Below are 16,864 nucleotides of genomic sequence, written 5' to 3'. Positions count from 1 at the left end.
AGGTATGCAGATTTTTTTTAAGTGATAATGTATTCTAGAAAGATCTATACAGCATCTTTCATTACTGGCCTATAACACCTCCCCCACTCCAAACACATTACAAAAAGTTAAACTTTTTCTGTAATTTAGTTTCTTCCTAATGAATATTTGTTTTTCTTTGAAACAACCACCATGGCTACAGATAAGAGATGTGGGACTGTACTGTCAATCTGTTTTAGAACTGATTCTTCCATTAGGGAATACTTTTCAGATAAAGCTGAATATATTTCATTGGGGTGTGGGCAACCAAGTTATTGAGATCTAACTTCTTCATACTGATTAGAGTAGGGAAAGGAAGCTGAACCTTGGTTCACCTGTTTTTCTTTCATCTTTTTTTCCTTACTGGTTTCATCCTGTCTCTCCTAACTGTTTCTGAGAAACTTGACACTGATTTTTTTTTTCCTCAGCCTTGTGGGGGAGACATTAAATAAAAAGCAATTTAGGGGCTGACCCAGTGGCAGTGGTTAGGTTCCTGTGCTCCGCTTCCGTGGCCCGGAGTTTGCGGATTCAGATCCCAGGCGTGGACCTGTGCACTGTTCATCAAGCTATGCTGTGGCGGCATCCCACATACAAAATAGAGGAAGATGGGCACAGTTGTTAGCTCAGGGCTAATCTTCCTCAGCAAAAAGAGGAAGATTGGCAATAGATGTTACCTCAGGGGCCAATCTTCCTCACCAAAAAAAAAAAAAAGCAATTTAGTAGTAAATAAACTTTTGTCTTATTTAAAATAAAGAGAGAGGGAGGGAGAACACAGGGAAAAGAAAAAGGCCGAGAGTTATAAACTCAGCATTTGCTTTCATTAGACAGTACATCCAAAACTGAACTCATCACCTCTCCTAAACCATCCAGCTCAAATGCATTCTTCCCCTGGCATTTCTTCTATGGTCGGTGGTTCCACCAGCCATTCCTTCAAGTCAGAAATCTGAGCGCTGTGTTGTATTATCCAATAGTCAGCATAAGCACATGTTTAGGATACCCTAACCTCATAGAAAAAATGAGAAAAAATGTGTGGGGGAGTTATATTTGATTTTTTTTTAGAAGAAGACTTTTGGACTTTTAATCTGTATTTTAGAATTTAGTATCCTTTGTATTTTGAATTATATTGGGAAGTACTGGTGACGGGAGGAACTCTACAGTCTTTTGAGAGCTTAAGGCCTTAGTACTGCTTTTGTTGAATCCTTTTCAACGTTCTTTCATTTCCACATCTAATTATCACCAAATCCTATTATTGTAGAAGTAGAAGCAGTAGTAGTTATAGTAGGAGTACTAATGTTATAATAATGGTAGCCAACTCTTTTTTGTTGTTGTTGTTTTTGTGAGGAAGATCAACCCTGTGCTAACATCTCCCAATCCTCTCTTTTTGCTGAGGAAGACTGGCCCTGGGCTAACATCCATGCCTGTCTTCCTCCACTTTATATGGGACGCCGCCACAGCATGACTTGCCAAGCGGTGCGTCGGTGCGCGCCCAGGATCCGAACCGGCGAACCCTGGGCTGCGACAGCGGAGCGCACGCACTTAACCGCTTGTGTCACTGGGCCGGCCCCGGTAACCAACTCTTATATGATGTTTATTTATGTCAACCACTTTTCTAAACATTTTACATATATTATGAAATCCTTATAACAGCCCTGTCAAATAGATAACTTTATTAAATCCATTTTACATAGATGAAACTGGAGCACAGAGTTTAAGTAACTTACTCAAGGTTACACAGTTGGTGGTAAGTGGCTAAGTCGTAGTTCTATTCTTATAAAGTCTGCCTCATGAACATCTTACACTTAGCATCTTTCTTTCTGTTTCATTGCCTTAGTTTAGGGTTTCATCATTTATTGCTCATATGAACTATTACAGTGGCTTCCTATTAGACTCCCTTTCAGTTTTTCCTTCGATGAATTTATAGATGATCTTTGTAGAGATTAAATATAATCATATCAGTAGCCAGTGGCTACCATTCTTCCCCTATCCTAAGAATTATCTTATTTAATGTATTATAATCTGTTACTATCACTGATTTTGCTTAGATTGAATACTTGCTTACTTTCTGACGAAAAAAGTGTTCCAAGATCATCTCTACCTTAACTTTGGAATTAGCATTTTCTCTGCAGAGCCTTTTAATGGAATATAGTATTGAGAAATCAGGAAGTAGATGCTAGGTATGCTAATTGCTGTTGGGGTGTCACTCCTCTCAGATCCTCTCAGTGGACTGAACTTGGATACACACACACCCCTATACTTATTTCTGTATCTGTATTATCAAAACCCATGACTTCACCCTGATCCCTCCAATTCCAATAAATTCAATTCTATACTTTTCCCTTTCCATATATGTAACTTCCTTCTCTGACAGTGAGAAATCTGGCTTTTCGACTGAATTATTCGGGAAGGAAGGATGGAGGGAAGGAAGGAAGCTATTATAACATTCTTAACATGTATAGATGTAAAACTGGCTATAAATTCCTTAAACGCAGAATTCATTAACAATTAAAAAAATAGATTTACCAATTAAATACTCACAACACTAAAAACTCAATAAGATTTAAATGAACAACACTAACATGACAACTTTTAAAGTAAACTCTATTGAAATATGACCTATATACAGAAATGCATACAAATTGTAAGTATACAGTTGTATGCAGTTTTCAGAAAGTAAAGATACCTGTATAATCAGCACCCAGATCTAGAAACAGAATATTAACAGTACACCCAAAAGCTTCCTCTCTCTCGCCCCACCCTAGTCTCTAGCTTGCAACCTCCTCCCCAAAGTAATCAATGTTATGACTTCTAATAACTGTAGATGTGTTTTGCCTCTTCATGAAAATAGTGTGTACTCTTGTGTCTGACTTCTCTGCTCAACATTATGTCTGGGAGATTCATCTATATTACTACATGTTAAATTTTTGTTGCTATATAGTATTTCATTGTTGTGAATATTTTACAATTGATCTATCCTACTGTTGATGGACATTTGGGTTGTTTCCAGTTTTGTACTATTGAGAATAAAGATACTATGTATTTTCTTATACAAGTCTTTTGGTAGACATGTTTACAGCTCAACTGGAAGTATACCTAAGAGTGAAATTGCTAGGTCATATAGTATGCATATGTTTAGCTTCCCTAGATACTGCAAATAGTTTTCTAAAATGTTTGTACCAATTTATACTCTCACCAGCAAGATGAGAGTTCTGGTTTCTCTAAATTCTGTCCACCACTTGGTGTTGTCATTCTTTTCTATTTTAGCCTTTTTTGTGGTCTGTAGTAATATTTCATTGTGGTTTTAATATGTTTCTCCCTGATGATGAGTGATGATGCGTACCTTTTCATGTGGTCATTGGCCATTTAGATACTGTCTTTGTGAAGGATCTGTTCAAATGTTTTGCCAGTTTTTAAATTGGATTGTCTTTCTTTTCTTACTGATTTTTAGGAATCTTTACATAGTCTGGATAAGAGCCTTTCTTGGATACACATATTAGAAATATCTTCTTCCGTTCAGTGGGTTGCTTTTTCACTCCCTTAATGGTGTTTTTAAAGAAACTGAAGTTTTTAATTTTGATATAGTACAATTTATCAATCTTTTCTTTATGGTTAGTGCTTGGTTATAAGGTCAAAGAAATGATCCAGACTCTACTTGTATTAATATTTTATTTAATTTTTTAAAAGAAAATTAAAGATTTACTTTTATAGTTTGAAGCCTCAAGAATATATCCTGGGATCCTTCCAGGAGCCCATGAACCACAATTTAAGAAACACTGTACTAGAATATGAGTTCCTTGAAGACCTTTCATTTATGTGTCCCAATGACTAGCATAATTCTTCATGTACAGTAGGCACTCAGATGTTTTTTGAATGAATAAATGTAATAAATGAATGATGGGGAGCCCCGCACAATAAGTTCAGACTCTTTGATCAATATTGTTAATTTTGTTTTCTTCCTTAAAATTCATTGTTTGGGTTTCCAAAAATATAAGCATTGTCAGAATTTGTTTAAAATTCTCTTTTCCTCTATAAAAGAAAGCTAAAGCTTTTAAAGGGAAAGTGTAGTATGAAATTTTTCATTTCAATGGAAAAAGATATTTAACTTTTTGGAAAATAGTGTTCTTCCCCTCCTTCATCATGTTTAAAGAAAAATATGTCTTTTTTGTAGTGCTGCTTCCACCTTATGGCTTGTAGATATTTGTCACTAAATTTTTACAATCATAGATTTTTGCAATTTACTCTACAAGCCAAATGAAATTAAGCCAAGGGCTGGATCTGTCCCATAGGTTAGAAGTCCCTGCATTCCTCATCCGGGAAGTATCCAGGGAGAAGGTGGCTCTAACGAAACTAAACTGCTTGGATTTGAATCCCTGCTCTGCCACTTATTGCCCATAACCTTAGGGAAATAACCTAACTTAACCTCAGGTTACAGTGTACAGTTTTTTCATCTATAAGAAGATAATAATATCACCTAACACATAGGGTAGTTGTAAAGATTAAATGAATTAATACTTGTAAGTATTTAAAACGGGACTTGACACACAATTAGCAATTAGATGTTATAAAGTAAAATGATCAAAGTGATGGGGTGATCTCTACTGAAGATTATACTGAAGTTAAATAATAGAGGGCATAAATAGCTGAACTCAAATTTATTTACAGATATTAGATATTCGAGCTACCCATGGAAATGTAAAGGAAACTTTGAAGATAAACAAAAGGAAATCTTCTTTTATACCATAGTTATCACATGTACAAAATTTGTTGGCCTCCATAACCCAAAATTAGCCAAATGCCATGTATTTGCGATGAAAGAAATAGTAGAAAATCTTGCAATGGAATGATTCAACGAAACTGTAAAAATATAATGAGAGATTTTTTTTAATTCCACCCTTCCGTAACCTCGGTTCCAAGCATCTTAATCTGATTACCCCCTCCTGTCTTTCTGACTCACTCCAGTGCTCTTATTCTGATAATCTGACTCCACCAGGGCCTCCAACTCATTGATTCTGCCACCTTATTGTTTAATGTCTTAGATCTGTGAGTTTATAGTTTCCATCAAATTAGGAAACATTTTGGCCTTTATTTTTTCAAATATTTCCCATTCCTTGAGACTTTGGTTATATGTAGATTAGGTCATTTGATGTTGTCCCACAGCTCACTAATACTCATTTTTAAAAATCTTCTGTTTCTATTATCTTTGTGATTTCCTCTATCTTCTTGAACATGTGGAGTATATTTATAATAGCTGGTTTAATGTCATTGTCTACTAAAACTATCATCTGTGTCATTTCTGGGTCAGTTTCTGTTGATAGATTTTTCTCATGACAATGAGTTGTATTTTTCTGCTTCTTTGCTTGCTTGGTAATTTTTTATTGAATGCCAGACATTGTGAGTTTTATGTTTTGGGGGCTGGATTTTTAAAATTTCCTTTAAATGTTTTTGGATTTGGCTGTGACATGGTCAAGTTACTTGGAATCAGTTTGATTCTTTTGAAGCTTGCTTTTAAGTTTTGTTGGAGGGTGGCTCTGGAACAACATTCAGAGTAGGGCTACTTTGGCTCCACTATAGATGCAATACCTTTCTGAGGACTCTACCCAATGCCTAGCATATTAAGGAGCATTTCCACTCTGGCTGGTGGGAACTTGAACTATTCCTAGCCCTGTGTCAGCTCTGGTGATTGTTCTGCCTGCTGCTTTCTAATGCTTCTTTCCCAAGTCTGTGATCGTTTTGTCACACATATGTATATAGGTCATTATTCAGTCAAAGGCTCTAGTGGACCCCTCAACATATCTCCAGAACTCCCTTTCTCTGCAGCTCCCTTTTTTCTGGTACTCGATGCCACAAATTTTCATTGCCTTGGCTTCCCCAAACCCTGAACTCTGTCTCCTAAACTTAGTGAAACCACTAGGCTGTTTGGGTTCCTCCTGCTTGTACTGAGGCCTGGAAACCCTCTCTAGCCAGTATGCTTGGGCATGTGTAAGGCTCACCTCATTTGTTTTCCTTTTCTTCAGAAGCCCTGTCCTGTACTGCCCTTTGGCTTTCTGGTCGTTCAGGCAGAAGGGAAAATCTGGCTCCGTTATTCCATCATGGTTGGAAGCCGAAGTCTCCGTTTCTCATCATCCTGCTGTCCGTTCTCTCCGTCTTACCCAGCATAAATTCTCTGTTCAATCATTATAATCACTGCCTTGAATGCACTTTTGACTCCCTTGCTCCTCTCTTGTTTCACTGGGGAAAACCCACAACCCTAGTTAAGTCTCTCTCTTCACCTTTCAGTGCCAGCGCCTGTGCAGTTGATTGTTGCAGGAGAAAAAGACACGCCCATGCTATTTTCGCTTTAGATTCATGACCACAAGCTATAATTGAGCTGAGTCATACTACACTTCCATGGTCATTTATTCTTCCACTTTCCTAGATATCTATTTCACATCTTTTCTCTTAAAATTCCAGCACTTCCTCCCCCATCTTCCAAAGCACTTTCCTTATTTCCACCTCACAGAGAAATTGAAGGAATCAAAAATGAACTTCTCAGAGTAGTACCGCATCTACTCTCCTGCCAGCATCTGCCTGTGCATACTTCGCCTTCTCCTCTTAGCATGTAGTCAGTTCTTCCACCCATGCACTAGATTCCATTCCCTCTTGCCTATCCAGGGCAATTTAAATTCTCTAGCAATTTCCCCTTTTTTCTCATACATCATCAATATTATATCCTGGGACATGGCTATCAGTATACGAATAGACTGTATTCCATCTTAAAAAAAAAATTTTTGACTCCCTCTCAGCCTATCAGTTACCATGCCATTTCTATGCTCCCTTTTACAGCAAAAATTGTCAACAGTTGTCTGTACTTTTTCCACTCTTTTCCCCCTCGTTCTCTCTTAATTCCATTCCAATCTGGCTTTTGTCTTACCACCCTACAAAAACTACTATTGACAAAGTCTCAGTGACTTCCATAATGCTGTTTCAGTGGTCATCTTACATTATCTATCAAGAGCATTTGCTAAAGTGGATCACTCCCTCTTTCTTGATATGCTTTATTCACTTGGTTTCCAGAATACCGTACTCTTGATTTTCTTGCCACCGCTCTGGTTGCTCTTTCTGTCTCCTTTCCTAGTTCCTACTCTTCTCCCCACCTCCTTTTTTTTTTTTTACTGAAGTATAATTGATGTACAATATCCTGTTAGTTTCAGGTGCACATCATAGTGATTCTATATTTAAATACATTATGAAATGATCACCATGATAAGTCTAGTTACCATCTGTCACCATGCAAAGTTATTACAGTATTATTGACTGTATTCCCTATGCTGTACATTACATCCTCATGACTTATTAATTTTATAACTGAAAGTTAGTACCCTTAAATCCCTTTCACCTGTTTTGCCCACCCTCTAACCCGTCCCCCCTCTGGTATCCACTAGTTTGTTTGCTGTATCTGTGAGTCTGTTTTTGTTTGGCTTTGTTTGTTCATTTATTTTGTTTGTTAGATTCTACATATAAGTGAAATCATAAGGTATTCGTCTTTCTCTGCCTGACTTATTTCTCTTAGCATAATACCCTCTAGGTCCATTCTTCTCCCCACTTCTTAATGTTGGATACCTAAGGACTCAGGCCTGGGTCTTGTCTATTTATATTCACTCCCTTAATGATCTCATCTGGTAACAAGTTTTAAAACACATCAGTACTCTGATGACTTCCAAATTTTTATTTCTTGATCAGACCTTTCTCTTAAATTCTAGATTTGCTTATCAAACTGCCTATTCAGCATCTTCAAATGACTGTTTAATAGATGTGTTAAATGTAACATGTCTGAAGCTGAACTCCTGAGCTTTCCTTCTAAAGCCTGTTACCTCTGCAGTCTTTTCCATTTCAGTTGATGGCAATGGCATACTTCTTGGACATGTCAAATCACAAAACTAAAACAAGTTAGTAACGAGTTTGATGTCATTTTATTCAAGGGAAAATAATCCATGGATTGGGGGAGTACAGTGCCTAACAAGTAGTGGAGCACTCTTCCTGAGGGATTTTGAGAAGAGCTAGTTTTGTAGAGTGTTAGAATAGGCAACGTGGAAACAGGGCATGATTGGCTAGGAGGTCAGGAATTTCCTTATAAGGTAAAAGCTCCTTTTTTTTTAGGTAAGGTTAGCTAGCTGAAGCTGAGTTGGAAGATTGTGATTGGTGTTAGGTTGCCTTGACAGTGAGATGTTTCCCAATGCGCAGACTGACTTAGGTTTAGATTTGTGATGTGGGCTGGGCCACTGTGGTGGACCTCTGTTTTTGTGGGTCCCAATATATGAATTAACTTTATCAGACAAAAGCCTTAGAGTCATGCTTTACTTTTTTCGCTCATCCCAGATACATACTGTTAGGAAACACTGTTAGCGCTACCTTTAAAACATATAAAATCTAACTACTACTCACTACCTCCTTTGCTACCACCCTGGTCCAAGTCACTCATCACTCACCTCACCGCCTAACCTTAGAGCCAGCTTTAACTCTTTCCCCCTATAATGTATTTGCAGCATAGCAATCAGAGAGATTTTAAAATGTAGATCAAATCATGTCACTTCTTCCTCAGAATCTTTTAATGGTTCCCCATCTCACTTATAATATAAACCAAAGTGTTTTACAGCCCTCTCTGTTGCTGCCCTGACCTCGTCTGCTCTCTCGTCTATCCGTACTTTGCTCTGCCTTGAGTACATCAAACATGCTTCTACCTTAGAGTCTTTGTAGTGGCTGCTTCCTCTGTCTGGAATACTCTTCTCCCAGATGCCTCCCATGGCCCACTCCCCGTTGGCTTCCTCTTGGCCAATTTGTTTGTTTGAGAAGAGTGCCTGTGAGGGAATTAGTTGTGCTGTAAGAAGTGAAGGGTAGAGGGGCAGGGATATGGCAAATGTTGAAATCCTCTTAGTGAAAAAGAGCCAGTGGGTGGGATAATCCTAGGCTTACTAGCAGTTGGGGACTTCAGCCTACTTCCTATTCTGAGTATAATGAAAGATTTAAAGCAGAAGAAACTTTGTAGCACATTAATAGAGATGAGGCAGCCTTCCGTTAACCACTGGAAACATTTGTAAATCATGGTTCATAATTGAAAGTACATTCAGTTATTAATAAAGCATTCTCTTTTGTAGATAGTAGGTTTGGTGTCCTGCTGCTTAGTTATGATTTAATGCTAATGCTATTCGGTTTAACAGAGAATAGGTCAAAGAACTGCTTGAGCACCATTTTCGGAATCTATTATAAAAGCTTAATAGAAAACATTCAATTATCAAATTCCTCCCTTAATTAAGTACTGGGGAAAATGTTTCTGTAGTTAATCTGTATGTTTCATCAAAGAGGAGAACCAAAATGTGTATCCTATTTTTTTGCCATAGCTGATAGATTTCAGAGCCTAACCAGTATTTATCTCAAATACCTGTTTATTCTAGTCCTCTGCACCTTTTTGATTTTTAATTGCAGGATTTATACTATGTTTAATTCTATAAATTGCCAAAATTTCTTGTAGAAATAGACATAGTTGACATTATGAAGTATCCTTTTAAGAGAGTATTATGATTATGTCATAATCAAGAAAAGAAAAGATTTGTATATTCTTTCCGTAGTTTTTTGTATTTGTTTATTTGCACACCCTTTCCTCAGAGGGAAGAGTAAATGAAGAAATGAGGGTTATAGGAAAATAATAACAATAGAATAAGTGAAGCTAGCCATAAAGTTAGTACACATAGCATATGCTGTACGATCACAAATCTGACTCTGAATTTCTCATTAGCCAACACTAAGGAGAGCAAAGTTACTTATATGATTCGCTTAAGTTCACAAGGTAAAAACAAATAAGTTGTTCAGGGGAGAAGCACAGCTAATCCCGGTACTAAGTTTTCAGTGAATATCTCCTGTGGGTCCTTATTTTAAGAATACTATGTGATAAAAGTTAAGTGCCTGGGTCAAGATAGTACAGTAACTTGTAGGATCAACTGTGTTTGTAGTTGTAAGAAGCATCGCTTGCTTTTACAAGAGTTTAGTGTTAGTCAGTGTTTCTTAACCCTTTTTGGGTCATAGACCCTTTTACATTTTTATGTAGTTGTATCATGAATTTGCTAAACGTGCAGATTCTGAACTCATCTCAAGAGATTCTGATCCAGCAGGTCTGAGGTAGGTTTTAGAAATCTGTATGTATAACCACCATCCTAGGTGATTCTGTTGTAGGTTCTTGTCAGACCATATATTTAGAAACTGCTTCGGGGCCGGCCCCGTGGCTTAGCGGTTAAGTGCGCGCGCTCCGCTGCTGGCGGCCCGGGTTCAGATCCCGGGCGCGCACCGAGGTACCCTTCTCCGGCCATGCTGAGGCCGCGTCCCACGTACAGCAACTAGAAGGATGTGCAGCTATGACATACAACTATCTACTGGGGCTTTGGGGGAAAAAAAATAAATAAATTAGAAACTGCTTCGGGGTTATAATTTCAGGGAGTTCACAGATTCCATGCAGTCAGAACATGAACCTTATCTGCTACAAGTGAGCAACAGTCTCAACAACAATCATATAGTAAAAACAATAATGAGTTTCATAGGGGTGTTTGGTGCTGGTATTTTAGAAAATTAATGATTTTTGTTGAAATTTATGGGCCAAAGCAAGTCACATGGCCATACTTAACTTGAAAAGGATCAGTAGTAATGAGTAACACATATGGGGTTTCTCTTGCTCTGTTTTTAGTAATGTAATGAATTGATGATTTTTTTTTCCGATTATTGAACCACTTTCACATTCCTGGGATAAATCATGCATGATTATGAGGCATCATTCTTTTGATATGCCACTTGTTTAATTTACTAATATTTATTTAAGATTTTTGCATCTGTGTTCTCTAGTTAGATTGGTCTAGAGTTTCCATTTCATGTTCTCTTCTCACTAGTTTGGTATCAGGGATTTGTTAGTTTGGTATCAGGGATTTGTTAGTATTATAAAATGAGAATGGGTATCTTTCTGTGTTTTTTTCTCTCAATATTTAGAGTTTGTACAGATTTTCACTATACATTTTGTGAGGACTTTAGGGCGACTATAAAATTAGAGGACACAGTCTCCACACACAAGACCACTTCTAATGCCAGCTGCAAATTTGCAGGGTTCCCAAAACCACCTTGAGGTTCCATAATTCATTAGAAAGACTCAGATCTTACTGAAAGCTGCTCTACCCGGGCTTATGGTTTCTTTGGGGGATAGGATACAGATTAAGATCAACCAGAGGAAGAGACATATAGCACAGAGGCCAGAATCCAAACATAGCTTCCCTTGTCCTTTCTCGTGTAGTCAGGTCACATTTCTTTCCTTGCCTCAATGTGTGACAGTACATACAGAATAGTGCCAGCCAGGGAAGCTCACCCAACCTTTGGTGTCTAGAATTTTTATTGGGGCTTCGCCATGTTGGCATGATTGATTGCTCACATGGGTAATCTCAGTCTGCAGGTTGGTTGACCCAAAGTGCCCACTCTGTGACAATGTTGATGTTTCTGGATTCCTCACCTTAAGACTATGTGGATATGGCCAGTCCCCTCCCTAAATCTCATTGTTGGTTATTCAGTTTGAACCAAGGCCCCCAGGCAAACAAAGACTGTCTTATCAGGCATAAAATTCCAAGGACCCAAAGATTACCTACCAAAAGCCAAGGACAAAGGCCAGACCCTCTCTTTGGGCAAGGCCACGTTCTTCACTATATGCCTTTGTACCATTGATTTTCTCTTTTATGGTTGTGTTCCTGTGATTCATTGATACCAGATTAAGTTTATAGGGATTCCATTATGGAAAAATGATTCTTTTAAATCATTTTAAAGATAAAGATAATGGACCCTTTTGATTTAAATGCATTTAAATTGAACTATTCTTTATCTTTTTTTTATTAAAGAATAAAGGTTCTCTTCAATTTGAAGACAAGTGGGATTTCATGCGTCCAATTGTTTTGAAGCTTTTACGCCAGGAATCTGTTACAAAACAGCAGTGGTTTGATCTGTTTTCGTAAGTAATCCATTAATTCTAACTTTTTGCTAACATAAAGGAAATTTTGGTGATGCATTTCTGTATCTAAATGGAATGTTGACTCTAGATTGGTCTGTTTACCTGTCTAAAATTATTACTAGTTGCGTTGGGGGTCCCCAAGACCACCTCTAGGTTCAGTGATTTGCTAGGAACTCATTGCACGGAACATATAGTCATACTCACATCTATGATTTATTACAGCAGAAGGATACAAGCAAAGTTAGCAAAGGGAAAGGCACATGGGGTGAAGTCTGGGGAAAAACAGGCACAAACTTCCAAGAGTACTCTCCCGGTGGAGTCACACAGGACACACTTAAGTTCCCCAGCAACAAGACTGACAACATATGTGATATGTTGTCTACCAGGGAAGCTCATTGGAGTCTCAGTACCCAGGTCTTTTATTGGGGGCTAGTCACATAGGCAGCCTCTGCCTGGCATGTACCAAAATTCTAGACTTTCAGGAAGAGAGCAGGTGTTCACTGTAAATCACATTATTTGTACAAACAGCTTAGGCACAGTGAGCCATTCTTATCATTTCAGGAAAGTTTTATATCAATGTAGGGAGCTGTTGACTCTAGGTTCTCAGATGCCAGCCAAGGCCAAGCAGGCTTTTCTAAGGAATACAGTCTCAGATCTGCTGTGTTAACTCTTGGCCTCTGGCCAAAATGTTTTTATAGCAAAACTGTTATCAGTAAGCCCCCACACAGCCAGGCAAGACCAGCCTGTAGTATTGATCTCAATTATGCCATATAGAAGTCCTGGATTTAGCTAGTTAAAATAAATCCCATCAATGAATTTTACCTTAGAAAACCAGGTGGTTTTCTCTTTTAGTTTCTGTATGGACCTTTTTTACAAGGCTTGAGGCATCAATTCAGACAAAGCACAGCTCTGGCCTGTGAGTTGAAGCAGACCTGAAAGCTTTCCAGGGTTGAGGCAGTGTCATGATAGTCAGGGTACTAAATCAGGGTATAAAATCAGTGTGTCCCATTCAGTGATGAAAACTTGTCATTTTTTCCCAATCATCTAGACCTGCAAGAGGAATAAAAGCATTATACAGAAAGACATTTTTATCCAACTTACCTAGAAAGACATATCGTATGTTTAGGAATTGGTCTGGATGAAATCCAAATTTTCATAAGTTTTCAAAATATGTTTATGTCACCTCCTACCCCCTTTGTCCTAATCATTTATCTATTGAGCAGCCTAAAAAAGATCAGTTCCTTTCTGGAGACATCTGTGTTTAATAATCAAGTTGCCTTACTAAGGTGTGTGTACAAGGAAGGGTGAGGTGAAGGTGAAGGAAATAGAATCAGGTCATTAATCCATTGTTGAGAACTGCAACTAATCCAGAAAACTGAACACAAGTTAATAACAGTGAGACATCCCTGAGAAGGGGTCAAGAGTCCAGTCTGCAACGAGCAAGTAGAGTGCCCTCTCCCAACTGGCAGCTTATGGCAGTAACCACAAGTTGGGAATGCACTTAGTCTCTGTATCAGATATATAGAGCCAATCAGCAGCTTGATTTCGGATGGCTCCATCAGAGAATAAGCCCTTTTCTGTGGACATCTGCAAGTGATTCAGATGGTCCAGCCAGAATCCATAATGTTTTCACTTTATGGCTCCACAGAGGGTGTCTTAAATCTTCAAGAGTCCTCAAGTCAAAGTCCTATTCATTGAGCATATGCTTGCTTTAGTTCAGCACAGCTTGTGTTGAGGTTTAAACAGCTCAGTATCAGGTTTCAGTTTAGAGTCAAATCTAGCCAATTAGGATCTGTGAATTCAGGATTACAGAAAAGCCAAAGACTTTTCTTCAGCAGCAAAGCCAAGACACTGCAGACCAGTCATGTTCTAAGTCCAAGTGACAAGCAAGACTTTTCCAAGCCTTTTTTTATCTTGTCAGAGTCCAAATTGATCCACTCAAAAATAGGCACATCAGGCTGGAAAATCATCAGCCTCTGAGGCTCAGACATCTGATTTCACAAGAGCTCAGTTGCAACTAAAAATTGCTTTTTAAAACTCCAAAAAGTGTATTTCTATCTGGAGATTTCCCTTGTTTTCGTGATGTCTGTATTTTCTCAGAGACACCAATAGGTAGAAATAATAGTAAATATTATCCATTACAGAGATTTATTCTGTTTCCAGTACTCAAACAGTTTAAATTCCAATCCCTTCACCAGCAGTAAGAAGCAAGGAAGTTGTGTCTAACTTTTTGTTTTGCAGCTTCTCCTTATTGATATGATCCCTCTAGTATTTTTTTTTCTTTGCCATTTTTTTATTGATGTTTTAATAGTTTATAACATTGTGAAATTTTTGGTTGTACATTTTTGTTTGTCCATCACCATATGCATGTCTCCCTTCACCCCTTGTGCCCACCCCCTACCCCCATTGCCCCTGGTAACCACAATACAGTTTTCTCTGTCCATGTGTTGGTTTATATTCCACATAGGAGTGAGATCATACAGTGTTTGTCTTTCTCTTTCTGGCTTATTTCACTTAACATAATACCCTCCAGGTCCATCCATGTTGTTGCAAATGGGATGATTTTGTCGTTTTTTATGGCTGAGTAGTATTCCCTGGTATATATATACCACATCTTCTTGATCCAATCATCAGTCGAGGTGGTCTCTCCAGTATTTTTGAAAGGACAAGCATATAATATTTTATATCATTATTTATCATTCATCCAGATACAATATCTACAAAGCCATCTTTTAAATCTCCCCTGCCCCTTGTTTCTCATTACAAATTTATTCAAATCCCTAACAGTAAATTCAGTATTTACAACATTGACATTACAGTCGCTGGGAGATCCTGACTTTAGTGCAGGGGGCATGGAAGGGTCACTGCAGCAGCAGTAGCAGCAGTTAGGCTAAAGAAACAGCTGGAGTGGTTTCCTCTCCTTTGGTTTATCTAAAGCTTTCTCTGGCCCTGGGATCTAATTTAATGATTATTTTCTCATGCTTGGAGGAGGGGACAACACAAACGTTCAACATTTTTTATTCACCCAAAGCTTACGTTAGGGAACTTTTGGGCCTTTTCTTCTATTTGGAGGTGAGAACAAAAACCAAAAGCGACACCCAGGCTGTGCCTTTTCTCCTCTCACTGTAGTCAGCATGGCCAAAAGCAACCAGGGGATTGAGCGAGGCAACTCTCCTAGGGTTATATCTGTCATTTTCAAATTTCATAGGTAACTCTTACCTCTCACAACTGATAGAAACTCAGCTGCTGTTTCATACCATGGATGATTTCATAGCTACCTAAGCAGCAAAGGCTCATCATCCTACCACTTCATCCTTTCTTTTCCCAAACAATGCTTTCAACATATTTCAGTGAGTCAGAGTTGTTCTAGTGAATCCCACTTCTGACACCAACCATGTCAGCAGTCTTAAGACCACCCCCAGGTTCAGTGATTGCTAGGAAGACTTGTGGGACTCAGCATATAGGTGTATTCATGGCTATGATTTATTACAGTGAAGGATACAAAGCAAAATGCAACAAAGGTGTGTGTGGCAAAGTCCAGGGGAAACCAGGTATAAGTTTCCAAGCATCCTCTCCTAGTGGAGTCATGCAGGATACACTTAATTCCTCCAGCAACTATTTGTGACAACACATGTGAAATGCTGTCTACCAGGGAAGCTCATTAAAGACTCTGCCCAGGGTTTTTACTGGAGGCTGGTCACATAGGCAGCCTCTGCCTGATATGATCCCAGATTTCAGACTCAAGACAAAAAACAGTGTTTAACATAAATCAGATTTCTTACATGATCAGTTTAGGCACAGCGAGCCATTCTTATCAGGAAATGGTGAGAACTCTCCCAAAATCCAAGTTACAGATGCCAGCCAAGGACCAGCCTTGCAACCATGTCTTCCTAAGGATAGCAGTCTCAGGCATGCTATAATTTTTTTGTGCACTAGTGGAGTACTATATCAATGAGTTATAGATGTGTGACTGAATAATCCATGCACATTAAGCTGTTGTGATCATTTTTTCTCTTTATCATGTAAGAAAATAGTCAAATTTCCCTAAATAATGTAGAACTTGTTGCATAATATTAACTTATATCCAGAATTCTGCCTTTTGTGAAATTAGAGTTCAATAAGAAACAGCTGAGACCTTTTAAAATTTTATAGCATTCATGTATACATATTTTTCTTAAGTTATTTGATTAAACTATTTTATCAATAATATGTTGAATGTGGTAGAATTTTTTTGTTTTCTTGTTGTCAATTGGTGTTGATAATATGATTTATCATCCAGAATAATGCTTGCTCTCTGTGCACTCCTGACTGGGAAAAGGAGCCTAGTATGTGTGATGGTTTTCCCTGCTTAATGTATACATCTAAGCAGAAATAGTCAATAACCTTGAACGTGCTACAGTTAGTGGCCTCAACACATGGTTTTAAAAAATTCTTGATCTTCTTGGAGTTACCCACGGCTGCTCAATATGTAGTCCTTTTAGGTTAAAGGATTCCTGTGTGTCTTATGACATCACCAAAATTGCAAGACCTACATTAATTAAACCTTTCCAAATTTTAGCCTATTTAACTGTATTAATTAATAACATTTAGGTTACTTATATCTTTCTAAATCTGAGGTACTAAAATAATGTATGGTATTAAACTACATTGACTATTTGCTCCCCTTTTCTCACAGTCTCTATCATTGTTTCTTAATAGGAGTGCTGTTGGCGTTTTGGGTGGTTATAAAAGATTGTCCTGCACGTTGTGGGATGTTTATCACCTTCATAAACTGGTGTTCACCCTCATAAACTTTAGTAGTGGACACTCCCTGTGTACTCTGCTCCCTACCCCTCATTATTGAAA

At 38.1% G+C, this 16,864-nt stretch overlaps 1 protein-coding gene across 3 annotated transcripts in view; it reads left to right on the top strand.

The window, feature by feature from the left end:
* The window catches only part of CUL5 (cullin 5), a 140,764-nt gene that overhangs the window by 58,492 nt on the left and 65,408 nt on the right, over positions 1-16,864 (top strand). For all 3 annotated transcript variants that reach the window (XM_058545282.1, XM_058545285.1, XM_058545284.1), the window contains one exon: positions 11,910-12,019. In XM_058545282.1, the coding sequence (XP_058401265.1) occupies positions 11,910-12,019 (110 nt within the window). The remainder of the gene's footprint in view (positions 1-11,909; positions 12,020-16,864) is intronic.

This window comes from Diceros bicornis, chromosome 7, assembly GCF_020826845.1.
Source record: "Diceros bicornis minor isolate mBicDic1 chromosome 7, mDicBic1.mat.cur, whole genome shotgun sequence".
Classification (NCBI taxonomy): domain Eukaryota; kingdom Metazoa; phylum Chordata; class Mammalia; order Perissodactyla; family Rhinocerotidae; genus Diceros; species Diceros bicornis.
This window is presented reverse-complemented; position numbering and strand designations above follow the sequence as displayed.